This window comes from Euprymna scolopes, chromosome 2 (genome assembly GCF_053919585.1).
Source record: "Euprymna scolopes isolate OS-2025 chromosome 2, ASM5391958v1, whole genome shotgun sequence".
Classification (NCBI taxonomy): domain Eukaryota; kingdom Metazoa; phylum Mollusca; class Cephalopoda; order Sepiida; family Sepiolidae; genus Euprymna; species Euprymna scolopes.
Genome location: NC_136483.1, coordinates 71,454,300 through 71,480,226, shown reverse-complemented (window position 1 = coordinate 71,480,226; position 25,927 = coordinate 71,454,300). Strand labels below are relative to the sequence as shown.

At 34.8% G+C, this 25,927-nt stretch overlaps 1 protein-coding gene across 1 annotated transcript in view; it reads left to right on the top strand.

Moving 5' to 3' along the window:
• Nucleotides 1-25,927, top strand: part of LOC145292170 (tyrosine-protein phosphatase non-receptor type 11-like) — a 120,878-nt gene that overhangs the window by 40,626 nt on the left and 54,325 nt on the right. Inside the window, exon 2 of the mRNA XM_080138417.1 lies at nucleotides 21,004-21,126. Within this exon, the coding sequence (XP_079994543.1) occupies nucleotides 21,004-21,126 (123 nt within the window). The remainder of the gene's footprint in view (nucleotides 1-21,003; nucleotides 21,127-25,927) is intronic.

Sequence of the window (25,927 nt, the reverse complement as noted above, 5' to 3'; positions counted from 1 at the left end):
TTTAACGGAATGTAACATTTAATACTGGGCACCGCCAGGTAGATTTTCTAGTATATCTATAAAAGTGAGAATGTGTTTTTATTTTAAACTTTTTGTTGCGAATATTTTTCTGGAGCATAAAAAATAGTTTAAAACAAAATAGAAAGGTAGGAGAATCCGATTTTCACCTGGAAATATCAGTAGTTATTTCGTTATTTTAATTTCATTGAGAGTAATTTTTATTTTACTCATACCACACGTATGTATACATAGTTTACAATTATAATTGAAGGAACTACTCCTACACAATTTGAACCAGAATGTTATTTTTTAATCCTAACTGTAACTTTTAACCCTAAGTTAAGTTTAAGTTTAGTTTGAAAAAAAAATAATGAGTCGATCTGGTTAGGTTCAAATTCTGTAGAAGCACCCTCCTTTTTGTTATTCTGCTCAAAATTATATTGCTTAAGGCTACAAATAATATTTGGTATAAATCCGAAAATGTAAGATAAAGTGTTACAATGGTTTATTTGAACAAAGAAAAATTAATTTTCATTTGCTTCAAAGCAATAGTAAATATTTGAAAAGATTACTGTTTAAATATAATGGAAAAGGAATTCAACGTTTTCCAAGAGTCTTTTTAATTTCATTTGTTTTGCTTTATTATAGATACATGAAGATTTTATGAATAGATTTTTATTGGACAAACAAAACAGAAGGTAATCATACTGAATATGGGCAATGCTGAAATAATAGCGCTATTATTTAAAAACCCATTCTTAACATGGGGGAAGGGTGGACATTTTGTAACTACTGTACTTTCACCTAACAAATTAATGAACAAAAGATATTGTAAAAATTAGACATAACTTGAAAATCCTATGTAAAACAATAGCACGCCCTATATTCTGTAGGGTACATTTACAAGAAGAATAGAAAACAAATTCTGATTGAAATCTGTCATTAATTTAATGCAAGAACTATTTTATGCTTACAGGTAAAGAAATGTATTTGGTTACTTTTATGAAGAAATTAAGTAAATGTCACGATATGTATAATTGGCATATATTGTTTTTATAGTTTTTTTGTGTTTTTTTTTTTTTACATAGGCATAACCACTTATTAAGGCTAGAGACCACTCGATGATAAGGGCTAAGAGTGTACAGTAGTCACTTAGACAATATATTAATCGTTAGTAATGGAAGTTCGGTAAATTTGTTAAGTTGAACGGCTCATCAAGAACTTGTTTACGTTGGACTTGAAGACAACCATATTGTAGTCAGCTGGAAAGCAGGACAACAGAAAACAATTCCACAGGCGTGCAGTTCTAAGAACGAAGCTTTGTTCATTGAATTTACATTTAGATTTAGGCACAGATAAAGAGTGGGGGGGGGGAGAAATTATTGATAGTGTTTTCAGCTATTGGTAAGTGAAGCTATCCATATTAATGAAAGTTGTCCGTTTTTTTACGATCTCCTGTTCTATTCTAGAGTAATTACATGCAAGTGTTTTTAATTGATAATTTTGTTCTATTCTATTATTTCATCAAACCATTAAGAATAAGGGAGTATTTGTTAAATGAATCTGTAAATGTAATGTGTAGTAAATATTAATACATAGATAGTCAAATAATAAGTCAACTACATGTGAAGAAGTTAACCTATGAATAAAAGTAAGCAGTGATTTTTTTTTGGTTACCGGAGAGGACTGAATTTTATCAGGGTGAAAGCTTTTGCTACTCTCTCGCTGGAATTATGTATTTGAGTGAGTATGCTTACTAGGATAAAAAGTGATAATTATTAAACAGACTAGATGTATGTATTGTTGACTAAGAATACGCTTTATCAATAAGTTGCGAGCATAGAAGTTATGCATAGGAAGTGTTTTCTTATTATTGTTTTGAAACAAAAGAATTTCATTAATATATACTATAGTTTGTTGAATTGCAACGGAAAAAAAATTCTAGAAAATTAATTTTTAAAAGATAAAAATGATTTAAATTCCATTCTTCTGAACTGTTCAGTTTAAAACATGGAATTTTGATAAAACGCTTCCTTATTTTTTCTTTTGTAATTATTTGACGTTACTTCCATTACTTATGTTTTTAGCTTTTTATCTATCCGTAAATAAACTATGCCTATAAACAGCTTTATGAAGTACACATAAAATTATGACGTCACTGATTCTGTGGTGAGCAATGGAGGTCCCTACTAATCATTTCATAAAAATGAATGTACACATTCATTCAAAAAGTACTTAATAGTTAGCATTCTCGTATATTACCCTGAATAACACCAGGGAACGGGTCCTACTAGTACTTTAATAACACAAAATATATGGTAAATTTTTCTGTAGTTCTAGGATTGAGTTATGTTTGGAAAACATTCTTTTTTTAATTGTTGTAATAGGCATAATTTAAAAGTAATTGAACAAGTCATTTGTCTTTTAACTATCCATGTGTTTTCCATTGATTTAACTACACTCCAATATTATTTACTATCTGTGTGAACATTTCTAGAGAAAGAGTCACTATACATACCACAACTTTCTATATAATAATTAGGGTGGTGACAACAGCATATTCTTTTCATTGTTTTGACTCTTGAGTATATATCCGTTAATATCTTATGTTTTTATATGTGATTCTCCGTTAATTATGTGTGTCTTACTGTGTCAGATATATAACCGAGAGTCAAAAGAATGAAAAGAATATTCTGTTGTCACAGCCCTAATGATAATATACCATAGAAAGAAAGACTTATTTTTAGTTATGTGAAAAGAATATCTTAAAAGAAAAGTATGAATTTTCAAATGAAATCAAAATAGAATAAAGTGTCAGTGGTTGTGACACAGCCGGTAACCTAGTATGTATATATAAATAATAAAAGTGCACGTGTGTGTGTGTATACACACACTAGCAGTTCAGCCTGGCTTTGCAGTGGTCATAACTTTATGTGCATATATATATATATATATATATATATATATATATAATAGTAATTTATAAAATATATATGGCGCCATATATATTTTATAAATTACTAACTAGCTCTACCTACGTATTGAGTACTTTTGAAATAAATACTTAAAGTTTACGCATAAATCTATACTTTCGTATATTAATTTTATGTGAGTAAATGAAGTAGTTATATATATATATATATAATATATATATTAAAAAGTTTGACTCCTGTCCAGGTAACCTACATCTAAAATTTCAAGTTTAGACTCAAAATTGCCAGAGGAGTTTGGTAGAGTCTGCAAAGGTCAACTCTTTCAACTATGACCTCTTGGCAGCCAAATTTTCGCCCAGAAACTGATTAAAAAGCTTGCTGCATGTTTGAATGCCCTTTATGCCAAATGTCAAATGTTTAGACCCAAAATTGGCTAAGTTTGCTGGAGACCGCAAAGATTAAATCTTTTGAATTTTGACCCCTTTGCCAGCCAAATTTTCTGCCAAAAACCGATTAAAAAGCTTGTCCTTTGTCTGAATACACTTTATGTAAAATTTCAAATGTTTAGATTAAAAATTGGCCGAGTAATTTGGTAGACACCGCAGAGGTCAAATTTTTTAAAACTTTGATCACTTAACATTTATTGTTTTAGATTCAAATCAAATTAAAAAGTTTGATCCATGTCCAAGTAACCTACATCTAAGTATTTAGACCCAAAATTGGCAGAGGAGTTTGCTAGAGTTTTCAAAGGTCAAATCATTGAACTTTGACCTCTTGACAGCCAAATTTCTGGCCAAAAACCTATTAAAAAGATTTTCCCAAATCTCAAAGCCCCTTATTGGTTTTTGTATGTTTTTTTTTTCATGCTGATAAGCTGCCCAGTTGGTACAATTATAATTAATAAATTATTATATATTATATATAACGAAACAATAGTATGCAAGTTTGCAAATAAAATCTAACGTTTTGACATTAACAACAACAAAAAATCCCTGTCTATTACTTGTAAAGTGATGAATTATATATATATATATTTTTATTTTTTATTACATTTTCACCCCAAACAAGGCAAATTGCCACTTTGGTGTAGGGGGCTACTATCAGGGGAAACAACTACTGGGGTACTATGTAGGGATTTGGGCAGCAAGGTGTCGGTTCACGTTACACTTGAACTTCTGCACGTCAGTACTGTTGGGGAAGCAGGGACCTGGAATGGAATTCCAGAGTCTTGCGGTTCTGGGGAAGAAACTATTGGAGTAAAAAGATCTTTTACATCTAGGGATCTCTACAGTGTGGGGGTGGGATCTAGTAGCCTGTCGGGTTTGTCGAGGGTGCTCGCGTCGTGGGGCACAAGTGATTGCAGTTCGTCAGAGCATTCACCACTAAAATACTTGTAGAAAAGGCAGAGGGATGCAACATTTCGTCGATGGGACAGAGGCTGAAGCTTAGATGCCAGTTCAGGGCCTATCAGGTTTGCGACTCTCTTTTGAACCTTGTCAAGGAGCGAGAGACTAGTAGCAGATGCACCAGCCCAGATGTGGCAGCAATACTCCATACATGGGCGAATGGTGGCCTTATAGAGATACAGGATACTTTCGGGTGTTAATAGTTTTCTAGCACAGTAGAGAGAGCCTACCTTTCTTGCAGCGGCCCTGGCAATGCCATCAATGTAATTGTTCCAACTCATGTTTCCTGTGAACGTTAGGCCAAGGAGTTTGAAAGATGGACTCTCAGATAAAGAGTCGTTGGCCATTGCTATGGGTGGTAGAGAGGGTTTCTTGTAATTATTGAATGAAACTAGTTTAGTCTTGGCAGCATTGAACGCGACTAACCACTTTTGTCCCCATTCCACTACAGATTGGAGGTCTTCCTCTAGTGTTTCTGCCATTTCTTTAGAAATGTGTTCATTCGTCTTCCTGTCGTGTCTGCTATAGAGTGTAGTGTCATCAGCATATATACCCATCTCAGAGGCAATTTTGTCGGGAGGTCATTTATGAATATCAGGAACAATAGAGGTCCAAGGATAGAACCCTGGGGCACTCCCGCATTTATATCATATTGTTTAGATGTGCGACCGTCGAGGACTACCTGGATTTTTCTCTTATCTAAGAAGGATTTAATTATGTTAAGTATTCTACCAGTGATACCGTATGATCTGATTTTACTGAGGAGACCCTCATGCCATACCCTGTCAAAAGCCTTAGATATATCTAGAGCTACCGCTTTGCCTTCCCCCGCTTTGTCCAGTGAATGGTATATACGTTCAGAGATCACAGTGAGGATGTCTGCTGTGGAACGGGCTTGTCTAAATCCATATTGTTTGTCAGTCAGTAGTTTAGCATCTGTAAGATGATGGACTAGAGCATGGTTTATTATGGTCTCAAATATTTTGGCAAAAAGTGGGAGGAGGCTAATGGGGCGATAATTTGATGGGTCTGTCCTTTCGCCAGAATTCTTGAATACTGGTACCACAGAAGCAGTTTTCCAACAGCCCGGAAAGCAAGCTTCATTAAGACATTTGTTGTAGAGTTTGGAGAGAACTGGAGCTACTTCGGCTGAGCACTTTTTTAATAGCACAGCTGGGATAAGATCGGGTCCACATGTTTTTGAGGTGTCAAGGTTTTTTATGATAGCATGCACCTGAGCAGGGGTGGTTTTCAGATCGTCTAGTGTGGCGTCTGTCCGCATAGGAAAGTCAGGTAGGGGGTGGTTGGAAGGGTCCAGTGTGGAGTTTGAGGCAAACCGACTGGCAAGCATGTTAGCCTTGTCGGTTGCTGAGGAGACAACCTCGTGATTGTTGGTTAGTGGGGGAATTGTTGATTGCCCATTATTTACTACACTGTTGTAGATTTTCCAGAAGTCTCGAGTTCCTAGTCTTTGTGCTTCGATGCGCTTTTTAGTGGTTTCCGTAAATTCTCTCTTAGCTGTCGCTATTTCTTTCTTAACGTTATTTCTAGCTTCTATATACTTCAGTCTGTTTGAACTGGACTTATGTCGGTTAAACCTACGGTATGCATGCTGCTTTTGAGTAATGGCAGTTGCACAAGTCGACGTAAACCATTGGGGAGAGTGGGGCTTACTATAAAATTTCCGCATGGGAACATGCGCTTCGATTGCAGTTTTGAACCAGTTAGTGGTCTCGTTTGCACATTGTTCAGCAGGGAGAGAGAAAATATTTTTCCATGGAGCATCTCTAATTAGTTCCCTGATGGCTTCCCAGTCAGCCTTATTATAATATCTCGTTGTTTTGAGCACTGGCTCTTCAGTTTTGGGTCTAGAGTTTAGGGCGATTTCAACCATTATCACTGCATGATCAGCGTTCCCGAGTGGGCTGTGGGCCTTCGTTATGCAGTCATCGGGAACTGTGGTCAAAAACAGATCTAGAAGTGATGCGTGTTGTTCTTCCTGGTCAGGGAAACGGGTTGGAAACGTAACAATTTGTGATAGGGAGTGAGATATAGCGAAGCTATGGGTTGTGCTGCCCGCTGCATCTGTGTGAGTAGAGAATCCAAGCCAGTTTTTGTGGTGGACATTAAAGTCACCAAACACATGTATTTGTGCGCTAGTGTCGAGGGACAGTGCCGTGTCTATGCTGTCAGATACTTTGTTTATTATGGAGCAGTCCTGAGTCGAGGGAGAGCGGTAGAGAAAATAATAGTAGCTAATACTGTGTTGCACGTTTAGTCTAAAGCACATAAAGGCTTGATCATCTGTTTCTAGGTTTGTTTCTCTAGTCAAGGGAAGGGTATTACGAATGTAAACTCCAAGTCCGTGCATATGTCTGTCAGAGTCCTTACGGCAGAGTGGGAGATATCCAGGCATGTTAAAGTGGTTAGAGGGAATGGAGGAGTGTAGGTTAGTCTCACTTAGTGCTAAGATATCCGGGGTATTTGTTAAGATAAAAGGTTCAACATCAGCTAAGTTAGTTCTAAGCCCACGGATATTTGTGAATGAGAGCCTCAAGGGAGGAGGCAAGTTGAATTTGTTTGTCCCTAATCCTGGTTTAAGCTTATTTTTAGATTGTACTGTCGTCATATTTTTTTTTTAAGAGTTTCGGTAAGGGGGAGCTAAACAAGAGGTTATGCGGAGCTTCAGACATGCATCACAAGTAGACCATCAGCTGACCTTTCTCCAATTAGGATTGTGGCCTCAGAAAAGCCCACCGGGGATGAGTGCAGGGTCCCTTTCCATGCGCGTCATGGCACTGCAAACAACCCGATATTATTCAACTGTTGATGGAGCAGCCGCTCTAAGCGCTACCAAAGAGGGCTCCTGTACTACCAGTCGGGAACAGCAGCCAGGAACTGTCAATCCGGTACCCTCAACCCTTTAGAAGAAGGTCAACCCAATCTAATCGCTCAGGCATATCTTATACTCAAGCACTCCCAAATGTTCAGTTTTAGGGGTGGGGCATGCTGGGAATGGGGAAGAACGGCGTTCATTGCCCTAGCCAGGAAACAAGATCTACCGCTGGGTGTTTCTGTCGAATCACTGAGATAGTGTCTCTGCGCTTGACTAATAGGCAAAGAAGGAGTATGGAAGCCGGGCGATAGACAGAGCCTATCTACTCCTTAAGCAATTTAGGTTTGCAAACCGGTGAATTTGTTTGAGTCACCAGCTCTAGGAAGGTTGTCATCCAAGACTGAAGAGGCCTCTCTCCCCTTTGGTTTAGTTTCAGAGTTTTCCTTCTCCTAGACGGATGATCTGGGAAGACCTACTGGGTCCGTCAGCCCTGAGAGGGTTTTCTCCGCGCCTAGGTTCTAATCCAGGTATTTCTGCGACCCCGCGTTGTTAGTGTTACTGGGTTAGTTTGTGGGGGATTATATCTCTACTGATTAGTTACACTCCTCAAAGTGATTTAGGGACATGCTATTTACTTGTTAATGGATAAAGGGGGTGGGTGAAGTTCATGCAGTGTAAGCGTCTATGTTTGTAAGAGTCTATGTTTGTTAGGGAGGAGATAATGTGATTTTAGTCTTACCCTTTTTTTTTATTTTATTAATGTTAGCTTAGGTCTAGTATAGTGTTACAGTATGAGTAGGTATTAAGAATTGAGCTACGAGTTGTGCCCGAGCTATTTTAGATGATAGGAGGGTTAAGATGTAAGTGCAATATAGCATGGATAAGACAGCAAGTTTTGAGTCATGCGTAATTAGGTGAGTAGATATATGGGCAGGTTTTCAGTAGGTGCGAATAGAGTTGAAGTTGTAGGTATTTTTTAGTAAGAGTCATGGGGCGTTTTGCATAACAAGGAGTGTCGTTTCAATAACGTAATTTATCGTTGCAAAACTCGAGGAGACAGTTGTGTAGTGCATATCGCTTTGTTTCTGGGTACTTTGGCTGTTAAGTACCTGCCTTTGTGTGCATAGGCTGTTAAGTCCCTTACTGGATAGGAATGAGCTGTAATGCATGCCTTAGAGGTAGAAATGTATAGATGTTTAGTGATGGCTATTAAAACAGTTTGTGAGGGATTAGGGGCTGGAAGTTAGCGATTTCACTACAGATGCGGAGCAATGTGGGAGTTTAGTGGCGGATAGGTTGGAAGGAGTAGATTGTTAGCGTTCAAGAGAAGAGGGGTTATTTATTTACAGATGGATTTCCATTAGGATTTTTGAGTTACAGGTAAGGTTTAGTTTGAAGAAGGGAGGAAATTTTTTTTTTTTTTTTTTTTTTTTTTATGCATGCAGGTAAGACAAACGCAATCGTCTTGGAGGTAAAATGTATAAGATTTCGTAGCTAGCTATCAGGTTTTTCCCTCCCAGTTATAGGGACAGCTAGTTCGTTGGGATTTGGAATTGTAGTCATTAAGGTCAGGCGCAGAGTGTTGCATCTATTCAGAAAATTAGCCCTAGTATCACAGCTGGTATTATGTATATTGCAGTTACAAATATAGTGCCAGTCAAATTATGAGCCACGTGCAGTGGTTTGGTATGGTATGGGTATCATGGAGGACACTTAAATACAAGCAAGCGTACGGTGATTGCATATATTAAGTATACTACTTAATAAAGTTCTTCTGTCTTCTATAGTAGAAAGAAAGGTGGTTCTAGCTCTTCTATATTCTTGCATAGGCTATTCGTTATCGAGTAGAGTTCTTCTGACCATAAAAACGGCTCGCGTGGGACTAAGTGTTAGAGACCATTTTTACGCATATGTAATTAAAATGCATTAAATAAATACATTTAAAGAGAAGGTATACACAGTTGGTAAAAGCAAAAAGAGAAATAAATAAACAAAGTGAATAAATAAATAAAAAATAAAGTAATAGAAGAAACGACTCGCATGGAAGCAAAGAGTTAAAGACAATATATATATATAGTTAAAATACATTAGTTAAAGACAATATATATATATAGTTAAAATACATTAGTCAAAATTAAGAAAAAGAAAAAAAAAGCAGTTGCCATTTTGGTAATATTAGGATTTGTTAAATTAACTTAGCTTATATTGTTTGCCCATCTTCAAAATTGTCGCGTCTGTCAGCGAGCGTAACCCTGTTCTTAGTGTGACGGCTTCACTTCCTTTTCCCGGATTTTATATCTATTTATAGTTTATAGTGCGCACATGTGTATGGTAATTTTACTTTTTTATATCTTCTCTCTCTCTATATATATCTATAAAGCCAAAATGTGTGCATTTTTTCTGTATGTCTGGCAAAGGTTTTTTTGGAGGGAGGTCTCCGGGGGAGGGGGGGTTCTATGTCTTAGAACTTTTTATATACTCCTTAGATTATAATATCCATGATTTACGAAACGACGTCGTAAATATCTCTTATTTCAGCAAATTTTATCTTGCATAATTCACGCTGTGAATTCGTTTTCTCTACTACTACTATGGCGTGATATTTGACCTAGACGTTGACATTCAACCACCTGCGTTTTTAAACGTATATCTATAATATAAAGCTGTGTGTGTGTCTGGTCACGAATAGGCTCCTATATGGTTGACTATTTTAAAAAACTGATTACAAAACTGATTACATATAATGATAGATGTATCGAGACACAGGAATGGGTATATTTGATCCTGAAGAATGGTGGTTCATTAAAATTGTGGCGTCTGCGTTCGCGCCTGGTCCATAAAGTATGAAAATAAAAAAATTTAAAAATTAAAAAGAAAACGTTTACAAGTGTTTTTGATATAGATGTAGATAATAATACTTTAATAAGTATGTTTTAACTTAAATAGGAATGGTATAATAAAATTGTGGGGTCTGCGTTCACGCCTGGCCTCCATAGAATGGAAATAGGCACAAACTTTAGACTTTTCATATCTATCTGCATAAGTATACTTTGATAATTATGTGTCAGTTTGAAGAAAGATGGTATAATAAAATTATGGGGTGTTCGTTCGTACCTGATCTCCATAGAATGGAAATATGTCACAAAGTTTAACAAGGTTTTTTAATATAGATCCACAGAATATTGTGATAAGTGTTTCAGTGTGAACAGGTATGGTATAATAAAGTATGGGGTTTATCTATTTTATTTTTACTTTCATCATATTTTGCTTTGGTTTTGATACCCCCAAATTTGAAGCTATCTCTTTACAACCCTTCCTTTTCATAACCTATCATACTTTCATAAATCAGTCCATTTTCTGTAGGCTGTTTTTGAACCCAGTAACAACGAATACTTTTGCTAAGATATATATATATATATATATATATATATATATATATATATATATATATATATATATATATATTATTATTATTATTATTATTATTAGTGATAAAAGTGTTTCGAGGGTGGCGGTGAAGTTTCACATAATTATCATTTTAATAATTATACAAAATATTTTCAGGGTTTTGGAAAAATCACTTATGTATTTGTTTACTGTTTCTTGGGAAAGAATGCCAAGAAAGTGCTCGATTACAAAGAAAACATTTCTATATAAGTACTTAATATTTATTTATTTAAAACTGTACAGAAGGTTAGAAAAACATTGGTACCGTCGGTTTCAAGTCTAACATAAGGATGACCAGTTAATGGTAAGTAATGTTAGGCTCTTGCCAGCCATATTGTAAACAGAAACAATATAGCTAACGAGAGCCTAACATTATTTACCATTAACTGGTTCTCCTTATGTTAGACTTGAAACCGACGGTACCACTATTTTTCTGACCTTTTTGTACAGTTTTAAATAAATATATATTTCGTGTTTGTTTCATTTTTTTAAATGATAATAGGGTTAACTAGCGTCTTCATCTTGAAGATCTGTTTTCTTAGAAAATCGCCCATATTTTATTTAGACGTAAATAAATATTTTTATTTATTTTTAAAACGGTAATCTACGGACATGCATGCTCCGAGGTACCTACCTCTCTTCAGCATAGTTTGTCTGTTTCTAGGAATTGAACCGTGGCTACCGAGAGTAAGAAGGCCGATGTATATGATAGCATAACGTCACTTCCTGATTAAGTTGTAGGTATAGATAGCTTCCGGTATTCAACCACGTGGTCACGCTAATAGGCAAAAAAATATGGCTATCAATATGTGTTACCGATTGTACATGTATGTTCTAAAGAGAAAGAACAATTCTCCATTTGGATAATAATTATTATAATTGCACATTGGGAGAATTTTAATCTAACAAAATATAGTAAGTGAACTAGTTTTTGAACCTTTAATTTCTATCGGAGAAAGTCGAATATTTCATTTTATTTTTTTTTTTTTTACTGCAAAACAAACAATTTTTATATTATACTAGCGAGGGGTACCCGGCATTGCCCGGGTATTTGGAGGTGTGTGTGTGTGTGTGTGTGGAAACTCCGGGAGTGGGGGGTGGGGTTAAAAAAAAAAAGTAAGTATGAGGATCGAACCCAAACCCTTGAGGCAAAGTTGTAAATTAAAGTGTGAAAAAAAACAAAAAAAAAAACGTGCGACGTTAACCATTGCCCCACTGTGAGATGCTAACGGAAACACGTTTGAATTTATTTAATTACTTGGATTTGGCAGGTGCCCATTTTAATGAGTTAATTAGTCAGCAATCCCCATTGGCTGACCAATCGGACACTGATTGTTCAAGGATTCGGGCCAATAAATAGAGGATACCCAAAGCGAAAAAGCGAGTTGGTTCATTTTTGTCGCCACTAAAAGAACCAAATCCGTTGCCATTCCGTTCTACATCATTAATGCTGCCTAATTGCAGTCGAGATTTTCAAAGAAAACTTTATTCCGCCAGTCAACCACAATTACTCTCATTCCGTGGTGTTTTTGAAGATTGTGTTAATAAACGTTGTTATTGTTTATAACAAGCGCTTTCCGACGTTTTCTTTTGTCTGCTTGGCAACTTTTCTTCCCTCCAGCAACAACTTCAACCTTCGTCGACTGGACCATACTCATCTCTTCTTTCTATGGATCTTAAAGCAACGTGGGCGTGGAAGGAAACAGAGAAAGATCAGTCGAAATATATGGTGATCACGAAACCATTGGCCAACTCGGGTTCGTGAAGACATCGTACTACATTTGGTGCCGCGACCAAGTTTGACTGCGGGATAGTATTTTGCCAAGATGTTATAGGAAAAAGACTAACCCACATGCGGTGAGCGACAAATGTTGAATATTATCTTCCCGAAATCGAGCAAATTAAATAGACAGGCAAGCTTCATTGTTAACTGAGATATTACGATTTATATGTGATATAAAATGTTTTAAAAAGTTGTTAGGCGACCGACCGCTTCTCTGAAAAAAGCCTTTTGTAGACACACAGAAAAAGCGAACACACATACAAACATACATTTTCGCTTTTATATTTATAGATTTTTCAGTCCGTTCTTTTAATAATAAATAAAACTTTTCACTGAGTATTTCCAAATATAGTTAGCATTTTTCATGGCAGTTTTTTTACGATCGGTGAATTTTCAATATTTTAGCACCAGGCGTAATTTATTTCTTTGAAATATATTTAAAACTTCAAGCTTTTGTTTTTTATAATATTTTAACTGTAAATAATTTACAAGACTGGTTTGTTTTACTAGACACATGAATTCGAAAAAAGCTGTCAAAAAAACAAATATATAACAAATAAAATATATCGATAAACATTGTACGATTTTCAAAGTGATTACACGTTTTAAAGTGAGTATAACCACTAAAAACCTTTCTAGTTAGGTAGAAAAGTAACTTATCTTGCCTTTGATAATATTTATTTGTTATATATTTGTTTTTTGATAACTTTTTCGAATCTTTGTACAGTAATACAAACCCAAAATTTAATTTAACTTGGAAATACTATTTAAATACATGTGTGTACACTGCACAAGCACCTTTATTGTTATCATAATAATAAAAAACTGGTGTAGATGACATCGACTGGCGCCACTCCAACTAGTTGTGAAGGGTTAGAGAGGATGGAAAGACCGAGGTGGGAGGGTACTAACCAAATCTTCACTGGAAGTGTGCAGTTCAAATCTGGTACCTTGGGGAGACATTTTGTCACCCAAACCCCAGGAAACACCAATGGCCGATGACAACGAGAAATCAGTGACAACGGCTGTTGCGATAACATGTAATCATCTGCACAAGTGGTCAAGAGGTGGAGAACACTGGAAATCTGGGGATACTTGTTGTCACTTGGTCTCCAGGGAACACCACAAGTTACTGCCAGTGAGCGATCACTGATGATAGCCTGTGAGACAACTAATACGCTACACATTTTGATCAGAAACATGAAAAAAAATGGACATAGAAGAACAGAAAACCAAAACTTTAAATATAATTTCTGTATTTAAAGTAATAGTTATTTAAATATTTCAACATATAATCTTGTGGGCAAAATCCAGCTTCCCAATAAGGGGCACTCTGAATAGGAACAAAAATAAAAATTGTCTCTGTCATGAAAGATTTCTCCTCCACCGACCGAGGACAGAAAAGGTAAAGTGTAGCATCAAAACAGATACTACACTGATCTTGTTCCAAAGACCAAAAAATATTTGTTTAATGTTTCTTTGTTCCCTAAATTCATAATTCAGTTTTATCAGTATTAAATTGTATATCGCTTTAAAATTACTTAATTTTACAGAGGTAATATTTATATTTTATAAAGTTCAGTTTCAGTATTAATCGAACTGTGTTCCTTTTTCTTTTTAAAAATGTTTGATTGCTCTTTTTCAAATGGCCCTCATATAGTACTGACAGTGACAAATCTTACCTACATTGCTTGCAGACATTTTTTAGTTAACAGGCCTTCTTCTTGCTTTCGTTGGCCGTGATTGAACCCCCACCCCCCACCTCGGGACCATATAAATTACAGTCCCCACACACACAAGGAGTATCTGTTAACACTATTTATGATTGTTTCTTTCAATCAACTATATTTCAACTGATTGGAGATATACTTTTTCTTTTTCACTTTATTCTATCCCCTTCCCCTTTCAGATATTTTGAACCTGTGACCGTTCTAGACCCTGTTTTAAGTGGGACAATATTATCTCAGTGCATTTATGACCACCTCTCTGTAAACAAATCAAGCTTAATCTTGCCTGTCAAAATAGTGTCCCCAATCTGCACCTGATCAACTCAGTCCCCTTTTTGGGTTTTTTTTTTTGTTTTTTTTGTTTTTTCCTATTTTTGGAACAGTGAAATGAGGACAGCAGAAGTATCCTTGTTAGTTAGATAACACTCTGTACTTCGTGTATATATATGGAGAGATGAAAAGGGACACACCAAATTATATCTTCATCAATTTTCCATCTTTATTTCAAGACTTCGTTGGGATGATTCTGGAACAGGAATTTATATAAATACCTGTCTCAGGACAGATAAAATTAGTCCCCCAAACAGAAGTTTATACCATTTTTTTTTATGCCCTCCTCACAAAGATTAAAATGAAGGGGAAAAATGTTACTAAACCTTATGTCTCGAATCCTTAATCCAATTTTTATCAAAATCTATTACAGAATTTTGATTCTAGAAAATGTCCCAAATTTAAACTTTAAGTTTAAGGGATCTTAACAAATTGAAATTCAGGAAATCTTGTCAAATAACTATGGATAAAATTCAATGTAATTCGGATGCATTTGAATTTTTAAAATTCTTTAAAGTAGGCAAAAAAACTGAAATTTGAGGAATTCTTATTAATTGATGTTGAACACATATTCTTAAATTTCACGAAAATCAGAACTTATCTGCATTTTCATGAATGGTTTCCACCCTTTTTTTTTTATCCCCTTTGTATAAAACTAAATTAAAATAAATATAGCCTGCATTTGAACCCTTTACACTTGCTGTGCTTGAAAATTCGTAATATGGTGTGAATCCTGTACATACAAATATATACATATACCTAACTTTATATAGATAAATAACTCGAACCAAGTATATAAATTCAAATATCTGTTGAGGGACTGTCTCCAACAATAATAAAAAAAAAAACATATACATAGGCTTTACCACCACGACTTTGTCAAGATTTCTTAAGGTATGCACTCGTACAGTGTTTTGCTTTACAGTAGAACCTCGGGATACGGCATTAAAAATGAGTAACAAAATACAGTACAGTATAAGATACACATTTATATAATCAGATAACATAATAAATAACACCGTAAGGTTAATCAAATACCATAATCAGCGGCCGGAAAACAGTTTCTGAGGTCTCGCTTGGGGGTGGGGGGATAGTCAGTGAGGATGTGTGCGATGGTTTGTAATGCAACAGGAGAAAGCTTCACATGACTCCTCACAGTGGCTTCGTCCAGAATATATTGTAATTTACATTTCACTGTAGAGAACCTAATGTTAATTTTATAAAATTATCTATACTCTTATAAATTTGTTTGTGTGTTTTTTTTTGTTTTTTTTGGGTTTTTTTTGTGTATTGATATTCATATTAAAAATCGTTTTTTTTTCTATTTATTTAAAAAAAAAATACAACTTTGTTATATATGGGTTGTGTAATTATATTCATGCAGATATTCTATATGATTTATACTTGTGTAATATTTGTATAAAAAGGTTATAGTAAACACAAACCTTTTTCTCTATATATTTATGTATGTGTATATATATTTGTTTAAAAATTTTACCTACCAAACTCCTCTGTCAGTTTTTGGTCTACAGACATGAAACTTAATATATAGGGTATTTGAACCCATGTGAAACTTTATATTTGAGTTTTAGCTGGGGCAAATCAGTGCAAAAGTGTGAAAATTAAAGAAATGGAATTTGCTAGGTGAAGATCGAACGACAGCATTATGAATATGCATCTGTAACGTAATATCTATTGGTTCATGTTTTAATTTTTAGCCTTGCAGCAAATGTTTTTTGTTGTTGATTTTTCAGTACAAAACATTTCTAAGAACACTCAAGACACATGAAGTACATTTGTTTGAATTTTCAAAAAAATTCAGCCTAGTTGTTTAGGAATCCATAGAGAATGGACACATACACACATAGTGCCTTTTATATAGAGAGATACTCTATTAATATCAGAATCAATCATGTGGTTCCTATAACTGAATATTTAAAAGTATACATTCTTTACTTGGTACCCACCCTGAAGATGGCTTCAGATGGATTCCGAAAATACCAGTATAGTAGGTAGCTATCTTGTCCACTATCCTACTGTAACTCTTTATCTTTAATATAGCAATTACCATGAGAATATAAAAATATTCAATTTTTAATGATGTTATTTGGATTAAGGACATAGATGAATAAATATTTTCCAATAAACTTTAATTCTAGGCAGAAATGAGCTAATTGGCGAGTTAAAAGCTTTAAAATCACTTTTGAGCATAATATTTTGTCCTGAAATTATTCCGGGTTTGTACAGACTTGAAAAGGCCTTATTTCTATTATTACCTTGAAAATATGGAAAATGTCTTGAAAGGCTTTGAAAATCGTATTCTTTATGTGCAGTAAAAATTTGTTGAAATATTAAAAATAAAATTGAAATAAATACTATTAAATTATTTTTAAGTATTAATCAAAAATACTATTAAAATATTTTTTAAACATTGAAAATAAAATCGAAATCCATTTTGAAATTGCACAGTAGTATTGTGGATACTTAAGTTACATCACATTATCACAGAACAACCTCAGGTAGCTTTGTGATAAAGGAACGTAACTTCATTTTTTTGACCAGACCGGCCTAGTTTTCAATTATCACAAATTTTTTTCTATCGCTTTTTTGCTTTCATTCATAATATTATTTTTTTTGGTGTGGGGTGAGTATTAGTGGCTGCCATAAATAAAAATGACCCCCCCCCCAAAAAAAAAAAACTTTCGTACTGCAGATGAGACTCTCCAATGGCCAATTCCTCTTTTGTTTTTGTTTTTTTACCACTTTTTCGTAAAACAAACCCCAAACTTTGTTTTGGAAACTTGAATTTTGTCTGGAGAAGACTTCGAAAAGCCTCGAAAAGTTTTTGAAAATGAATATTGAAAATCTGTACGAACCCTATAATTAATTAAACCATCATTGTCATCATATTCGATTTAACATCCATTGTACATGCTGACATGTATTAGACGGTTTTTAAAAATCAACTTCCAAAGTAACTTGTCTCTGAGTAGGTTTTAATCTATATATATAAAAGCCAAACGTCTGTGTGTATGTATGTATGTTTGTTTGTAACGCTAAAACTTTTGAAAGACGGAACCAAACTTGACAAATTTGGTATCATATCGAAGCCCCATCACCCGGATGACAAATATCGACATTTCACGTCAAACAGACCACTAGAAGTTGGTCAACTGATCAGTTATCTTCGAGGGGGGGGGGCCCAAAAAAACCTGTCATTATCTATATATATAAAAGACAAATGTTTGTTTGTAACGCTAAAACTTGAGATGAAAGATACCTCTCCCCTAAGAATAAAACATATATTCAATATTTGCTTTTGTTTTTTCATTGTTTATATGGTCCCGAGCAACGCCGGGTAGCCCTGCTAGTTTATTCCTATTTCTCAACAATCCTTTTCTTATCACTACACCCCCATGTTTTCCTTGTCTTTCCCCTGTGAATCAAACTTGCTATCTCAACTGTTCTACATATATTAACTCAGCGATATGTTTTTTGTCCATTCTTTCAACCAAATAGTTTTATTTACGGCAGTATAAAAATAATTAAATGTGTAAGTAGGTCAACTAAACAGCGAATACCAAAAATATTTGTTTCCTTAAATAACATTTAATTTTTAGGGTAGAGTGGCAGGAAGAGTAGTTACCAATGTGAGAGTGTGGCTTCACACTTATAATTATACCAATATCAAATAGTGATTGGATTAAAAATTAAAATTGATAAAAATCAGTTGAAAGGAAAAAACCTTTTTTGTAAAATATTCAAATAAAAATTATGTGTTTATATAAAGTCAGATTTCAGTATCTTTGTTATATTAAAAATAACTATTTTAATTAATAAAATAATCAAATGTCTTTACAAGATGTATATGTCGTTTTGGTCGTCGTGGTGCTACCAGATTAGGCTGTCTGAAGATACCAGCTTCCTGATCTGAAATCCACCAAATATTGGTGTTATTGTTTTGCTTTTTGTTTTTGTTTTCCCTTTGCACAACTCAATCAGTTCTGCAAAGTCATAAATTAAAACATCAATTTTCCTCTACAAAACAACCAAACCTAACACCATGAATATAAATATTTAAAGATATAAAGAACATGAAGCTAATAAAAAAATCTACCTAAAGAATGTATCAAGTAATTGTCTGCCATAGTTGTAGCTGAGCTTATCTGCATAGATGTGATAAATATTAGTGACATTTGTATGTTGAACAGTTTTTTTTAAAATCCCCTTCATATGCTTAACAAAGCCAAAACGAGTACCAAAATGATTTGGTTTGGTTATTTTGTTTTATGGCATATCAACTCTTTTGAGGTTATTTAATGCCAAATCCAGTCATTTTGGTAAAAGTTCTTTTTAAGTTCAATGAAAAAATATGTATGTCTTTTTAGCACCAAGTTATTTTGATGCATAGAAATTTGTGTCTGCACATCAGCAAACAGTAATTTTAATATAGTGTGTTGTGGTATTGCTTCACTTTTGAGCAACAGAAATGCATAAGTATCCCGTTTTCAATCTGTTTTGTCATTTTAAATATCCCATATCTATTAATGTGGTTGATTTGTTTTTAAAAGGGGGGATGCATAAAAAGTGGTGGGGTTTTCATCATATTGGTCGCGTCATTGGGTCATTTTATGTTGGGACCATACACGTTTTTATATTCTGATTAATTTTTGGATTATTTATTTATTTTGCAGACATGTATTTTGTAAATAAATTGTTCTATTACTCATAGATTAACCCGGATAACGTCCTACCACTCTAGGTCAGAGTAGACCTTTTTTTTTTTTTTTTTTTTTACATAGGCATCCCCACTTATCAAGGCTTTGAGGTCACTCGAGGATAAGGGTTAAAGATTGTCTAGTAGAAATTGGACAATATAGTAATCGTTAGTAATGGAAATTTGGTAACTTATATGGAACGGCTCATCAAAAACTTGTTTATGTTAGACTTGAAGACAACCATATTGTAATCAGCTGGAAATCAGGAAAACGGAACACAATTCCATAGGCGTGCAGTTCTAAAAAAGAAGCTTTGCTCATGGAATCTACGTTTAGGTTTAGGTACAGATAAAGTGGGGGAAATTATTAATAGTGATTTCTGCTAGACGGGTGTTTCTTGTGAAAGTTTGGCAAGGGGGGGACCATAGATTGGAGCTCAGTTGAGCACTTGCCATGAAAATAACGATAAAGCAGAGACAAACTCGCAACATTTCTTCTGTGGGAAAGCGGTTGCAGCGAAGAGAAAAGGACATCCCCCTACGAGGCTACAAAGTCTATTTTGAACTCTATCAAGGCAAGATAAGTCCTTTCTAGCAGCTCCTGTCCAGATGTGGCAACAGTACTCCATCCTTGGATGTATCTGTCTCTTATATAGATAGAGAATTGTATCAGCAGTGAGATATCTACTGGATCGATAGAAGGATCCCACCATTTTTCCAGCGGCCTTGTAATGGTAACTAAGGAGTAATTACACACTCTCCAAAACTTCCAAGTTAGGGTCTCTCATCACTGGGTGTACTTTATGGTTATACTCTGGATCATATAAGTAAAGGATCATTTCTATTAAATTTCATGTTCTTTGGTCTAATAGTTAATCAATGGATACACACACACATATATATTTTATATTTGTACTATCAGGCCTACCCAGCATTGTTGGAGGCAAAAGTGTAACGTAATTTCTATTCTCATCCCTTTAACCCCACCCACCCCTCTCTGCGCACTCTGTCTTTCTTTTTCATCCAGCTCATTCTTCTCTATGGACACACACACACGTAATTTGAGTCAACATAAGGGAAATAACTCTGTATACCAGTCATCATAGGAGCAACTGGGCTTATGAAAAAGAACTTTAAAAAGTACATAGCAAGCATACCCGGTGAACCAAGTGCAAGTGAAATACAAACGATTGCACTTAAAGGGACGGCTAGAATCCTGAAAAGATCTCTTGGTTGGACTCACTAAAATAGTGGTAAATGTCAGACATCTGGTTGGATGTCCAATCCCCTAGAAGAAAAAGTTTAAGAAAAATGAAAAAAAAATAGAAAAAAAATAGTTACTTCCCTTTATATGATAACATTAAAAATCGTGTTTACCTCTTGATAACATTTAATTATATAAATGGTCATTTGACTCTAAGAATGAGTCTTTTTTTTTTTTTTTTTTTTTTTTTTTTAATAAATTTAAAATATTTTTTCTGGGATTATGCTGATTTTTTTTTTAAGCATACCAACTTTGTAACCATTTGAGTAATTTTCAAGCTTCAGCAAGACATACAAACATATATACAGGCATTTCATAACAAAAAATAAAATAATCAGTATAATCAACAATATGAATTATTGATTATACTGATTATTTTATTTTTTTTATGAAAATGCAAAATGTTCAATATTTGGAAAAAAAAATTAAATGTATCAATGTCAGTGACCATCTTCAAGTTTGTGTATAATATAAATAAGTATTGTTAAAAAGAACTAATATGTAAAAAATAATGTGTCACTGTATTTTATTGATCAATTTGTTTTGTTTCTAATTTTTAGATGGTTCCATCCAAATGTTTGGGGAGCAGATGCAGAATCTCTCTTAATGGAGAGAGGTTTCGATGGCAGCTTCCTTGCAAGACCCAGTATGAGCAACCAGGGAGATTTCACATTGTCAGTGAGGTAAGTTTCAAAATGATACTTCCCCCATTAGCTGACGCCCTCATCTCGTGTAGGTTCCTGAAATTCTCATTGCTGGAAACATAATATGCTTTTATTTTACATTTTTAACAAACAATTTTTATGACAGCAAAAAAAAAGTATGTTAGTATCTATTTTTTAATTTATTTATTTGCTATAAGTAATCCTCAGGGTACAGTGATTTATAATTTGGATTTGTTTGAGGTCTGCGTTTGATATATATGGAAAGAAAACGATTAATTTTCAATTTTTGTCTTCTCTTTCTGAACATAAAATTATGTTGTGAGATTTTAAAAGTTAGACCTAAATAACAGTGAAACTGATACATCAAACTTTGAGTCTGAATAGGTAATTTTCATTTGTTACTATTGTACCATATTATTGTCACGATAATACAATTTTGCTATAGGTTATTTAAAAAGATATGTAGCCCTGTTTTTAAAACCTAAAAAATATTTTTCCCTTATGACCGGATTTTTTTTCTTTTAAATAATTAGAATTGGCATAATGTTGTGTAATCAGTCTTATTAAAATTTATGGTAAAAAATGTTCAGTGTGTAGTTATAAACTTTTCCAAGGGTTGCAAGGATATCATGTGAAGCAAGGTATTTCCCTTTATAATTTTTCACTACTGATGACATTGTTTTTTTGTTTTTTTTCAAATCCAATGTAAACAAATATCTGTCTAATCATTCTGTGAATTAATCATAGTTCTCAATCCTTTCATAGTGCTGTTCCATTCCAATTGAAAATCTCACTAACATTTATCCTAGAGTGTTTTTTGACCTTCATAAGTGATGAACCATTAGTTCAAAAGAAATTAAAAAAAAAAAAAATCTGGTGCTAGCACACTTTTGTTTTAATTGTAAAATCGACTTTACAATCTCGTGGAAGATGATCTCTTTTCTTACCTGCAGCAATTTTCTCATAGAAGAGAAATTGCTAGTCTATAACCGTTTTATTGGTATTGCCATCATAAACGTTTGACTTTGCTTCAAGCTCTGGTCCTTTCACTCCACTTTCTTAGCAAAAACTCCTCTTGCTTCCAACACTCAAAAGAACTCCTTTTTAACTTTGTGAACCTAAAATCAAATAGAACTTCCATGAATGGAGTTTCTTTCCCAGAACTTCCTAACTGTGGAACACATTACCCAGGAATATTTTCCTGCTCATTACAACATGATCATTTTCAAGTCCAATGTCAAAAAAACATTTCTAGTTTTACTGTGAATTAATCAGAGTTCTCAATCCTTTCATTATATTGTTCATCATTCAGTTGAAAATCTCATTCATCCTTATCCTCAAATAGCTTTTGGCCTCTGTAAGTTGTTAACCATTTTAAAAAATAAAAATGTTTTTAGCCTGAAAGTAATCAAACCAATGTCTCTCGTGTTAGTATATATAATTCTACTATAATGGCGGCTGCTGCTGCTTTTTTTAATATGATTCTAGTCAAGGTTTGTGGAGATACTAATTATGGTTTGGCTAATTTATTATGTTCAGTAAAGTATGTCTCAGGGTAGGGCTCCTTCGCCTCAGGGGAATAGGTTATGCATGAAGTTTCATTTAATCTGATGGTAACTGCTGAAGTATTTCTTGCATGAACTTTGGAAATTTAGAAATTTAATGGCTAATGAACATCAAAACTAATCAAAAAAACTGAAATTGCTAACAATTGGAATATAGATATATATATATATATAGCGATAGAAGGAGATCTTATTCTCCTAGCCTCTATTTTCTGTCTCTCCTTTGTCTCCTACCCCCTTTTCTCTCCTTTGTCTCCCACCCCCTTTGTCTCCCACCCCCTTTGTCTCCCACCCCCTTTGTCTCCCACCCCCTTTGTCTCCCACCCCCTTTCTCGCCTTTGTCTCCCACCCCCTTTCTCGCCTTTGTCTCCCACCCCCTTTCTCGCCTTTGTCTCCCACCCCCTTTCTCGCCTTTGTCTCCCACCCCCTTTCTCGCCTTTGTCTCCCACCCCCTTTCTCGCCTTTGTCTCCCACCCCCTTTCTCGCCTTTGTCTCCCACCCTCTTTCTCGCCTTTGTCTCCCACCCCTTGTCTCCCACCCCCTTTCTCCCCTTTGTCTCCTACCCCCTTTGCCCCCTCCCCCTTTGTCCCCCACTTCCTTTCTCCCCTTTGTCTTCTACCCCCTTTGTCTCCCACTCCTTGTCTCCCACCCCCTTTCTCGCCTTTGTCTCCCACCCCCTTTCTCGCCTTTGTCTCCCACACCCTTTCTCGCCTTTGTCTCCCACACCCTTTCTCGCCTTTGTCTCCCACCCCTTGTCTCCCACCCCCTTTCTCCCCTACCCCTTGTCTCCCACCCCCTTTCTCCTCTTTGTCTTCTACCCCCTTTGTCCCCCACCTCCTTTCTCCCCTTTGTCTTCTACCCACTTTGTCTCTTCGCCCCTAATTCCTTTTTCATGTAAATTCTATACCCAAAAACCATGTTATTTTGCCAAGATCGGTCATTTTGAATTTTTTAATTTAATCTTTTCTTAACATCGATTAACATTGTCACAATTTGATGCGATTAAAATGTCATTGATCCATAAAACCAAAATCAGTAGTTTATTATCTTTGTTTTGGGTATACAAACAGGGGTTCACTGGGCATTGTTTGAATTGTTGTTCAATCATATAATCATGAGATACTGTATTCCAACACTGAGCACTTTTAGATCATATTTATTTTTCATTATGAATCCCTCTGGAGGGGTAATATAAATTTCACAATCTATTGGGGCATTTAAACAATCATTTTTTCTTTTTTTTACATTCATTTGATGGATGTTGAGGTTATATTGCGATGCGATTTTAATAAAATTCTGATTGTTGTTGGGTTTGTGATCAGTGAAAACGTAGAAAAATATTCTATACTGTAAATCTGAGTATTCTTTAGCAACAAATCTAGCTTTTCTTTTTTGTAAAGACCCATCTTGTAGAAATGACATGTTTATCCTTTGGTAGAGGTACTACCGAACAGGTATTTTCTGTTAAAGCATCTATTTCATTTTTCATTGCTATTTTCCATTGATCACAATATTCCGAATTAATTGCTTTGTTAAAGCTTTTTGGCATATTATCCATAGAATAGCAATCGTCGATTTTTGATAATCTTTCAAATTGTTGACCACAAAAAAATCTGGTTGTCTTCTACTTCTGGAGTAACGTTCGACTTCAATCAACATCATCGTTGTCATCATTATAAATACTCTTTTCCCCGTCAACGGCGACTTCATTGTCGTTATTTGTTTTATTAATTTGAGGAAATATTTAATCCTCTTCATATGATGGATTTTCATCTTTGAAATTAAACGTGTCTGTGAATCTTACATATCGGATCCTTTTTATTTTATTTTTCTCTGAAAAAATAATATGCTTGCTGTTTTTATCGTACCCAAGGAATATACTGCTACCAGTTTTAATATTTAATCTGCTCTTATCTATAAATGCGAAGCAAGTTGAACCAAATACATGCATTCTGCTTAAATTTGTTTTTCTACCGCAGAAAGCTTCATATGGAGTTTTAGATATTCTTTTGTTAAAGGACCAATTGCATATATATGCATCAGCCATAAGTGCGTACGTCCAGAGGTTTTTTGGGGGAGTTTTGATTTAATGAGTAAACATCTTGCCATTTCAAAAAGTGTCCGCCGTAATCTTTCCACAGTTCTGTTTTGGTGAGGTGAATTAGCAACCGATTTTTCATGTTTGATACGACAGTTAATTAATAAAAGTTCAAAGTCTATATTAGTGAATTCTGTATTATTGTCAGAGCGAATACACTTTACTGTACCGTAGGGGGCCATGTCAGCTAAATATTTTTTTAGTTGCTAGCAAGGTATCAGATTTGTTCTTTAAGAAATAAACCATTATTAAACTGGAATAATCGTCTACAAAATTTAATGCATACCTGAAATTTTCTCTGCCCATTGGTTCTACAAGACCATTTAAGTCATATTGTACCAGTGATAGGATTTTCGTGGCCCTTCTTGTCTGGTATCTTGTTTTGATGCTTTGTTATTTTTCCCTGTGTACAAATGTTGCAGTTTATCAAGTTTTTTAAGTTTTTATTTTTCTTCTGTCAATCACATTCGGCAACTTTTTGATATCTAGAATATTGCAGTGCCCCAAAATTTTATGCCATGTCTGTAAATCATGGGAGGCGTTTTTGATGGGACTACGCTATTTAAATAATAAAGTCTTCCATTTTCTTTAATATTGAATACAGTTCCATTCAGGTACACCAGTTTTGATTTATTGGCGCTAAAGTTTATATTTGTACCTTGTTTAATGGCGGCTTGTAAAGAAAACAGAGGTTGCTTGCACGGCAACCGACAAGGCTAATCTGCTTGTCAGTCGGGTTGCCTCAAACTCCACACTGAACCACTCCCTCCCCAACTTTCCTTTGCGAACAGACGCCACACTAGACAATTTGAAAATCACCCCTTCTTAAGTACATGGTATCCTAAAAAACCTAGACATCTCAAAAGCATGTGGATCAGATCTCATCCCGACTGTGCTATTAAAAAAATGCTCTGCTGATGTCACTCCAGTTCTCTCCAAACTTTACAATAAATGCCTTAACGAATCTTGCTTTCCCGACTGCTAGAAAACCGCTTCTGTGGTACCAGTCTTCAAGAACTCTGAAAGAACTAACCCACTAAATTATTGCCCCATTAGCCTCCTCCCGCTTTTCGCCAAAATATTTGAGTCCTTAGTTAATCAAGCCCTAGTCCAACACCTAACAGCTGCTAAACTCCTGACCGACAAACAATATGGA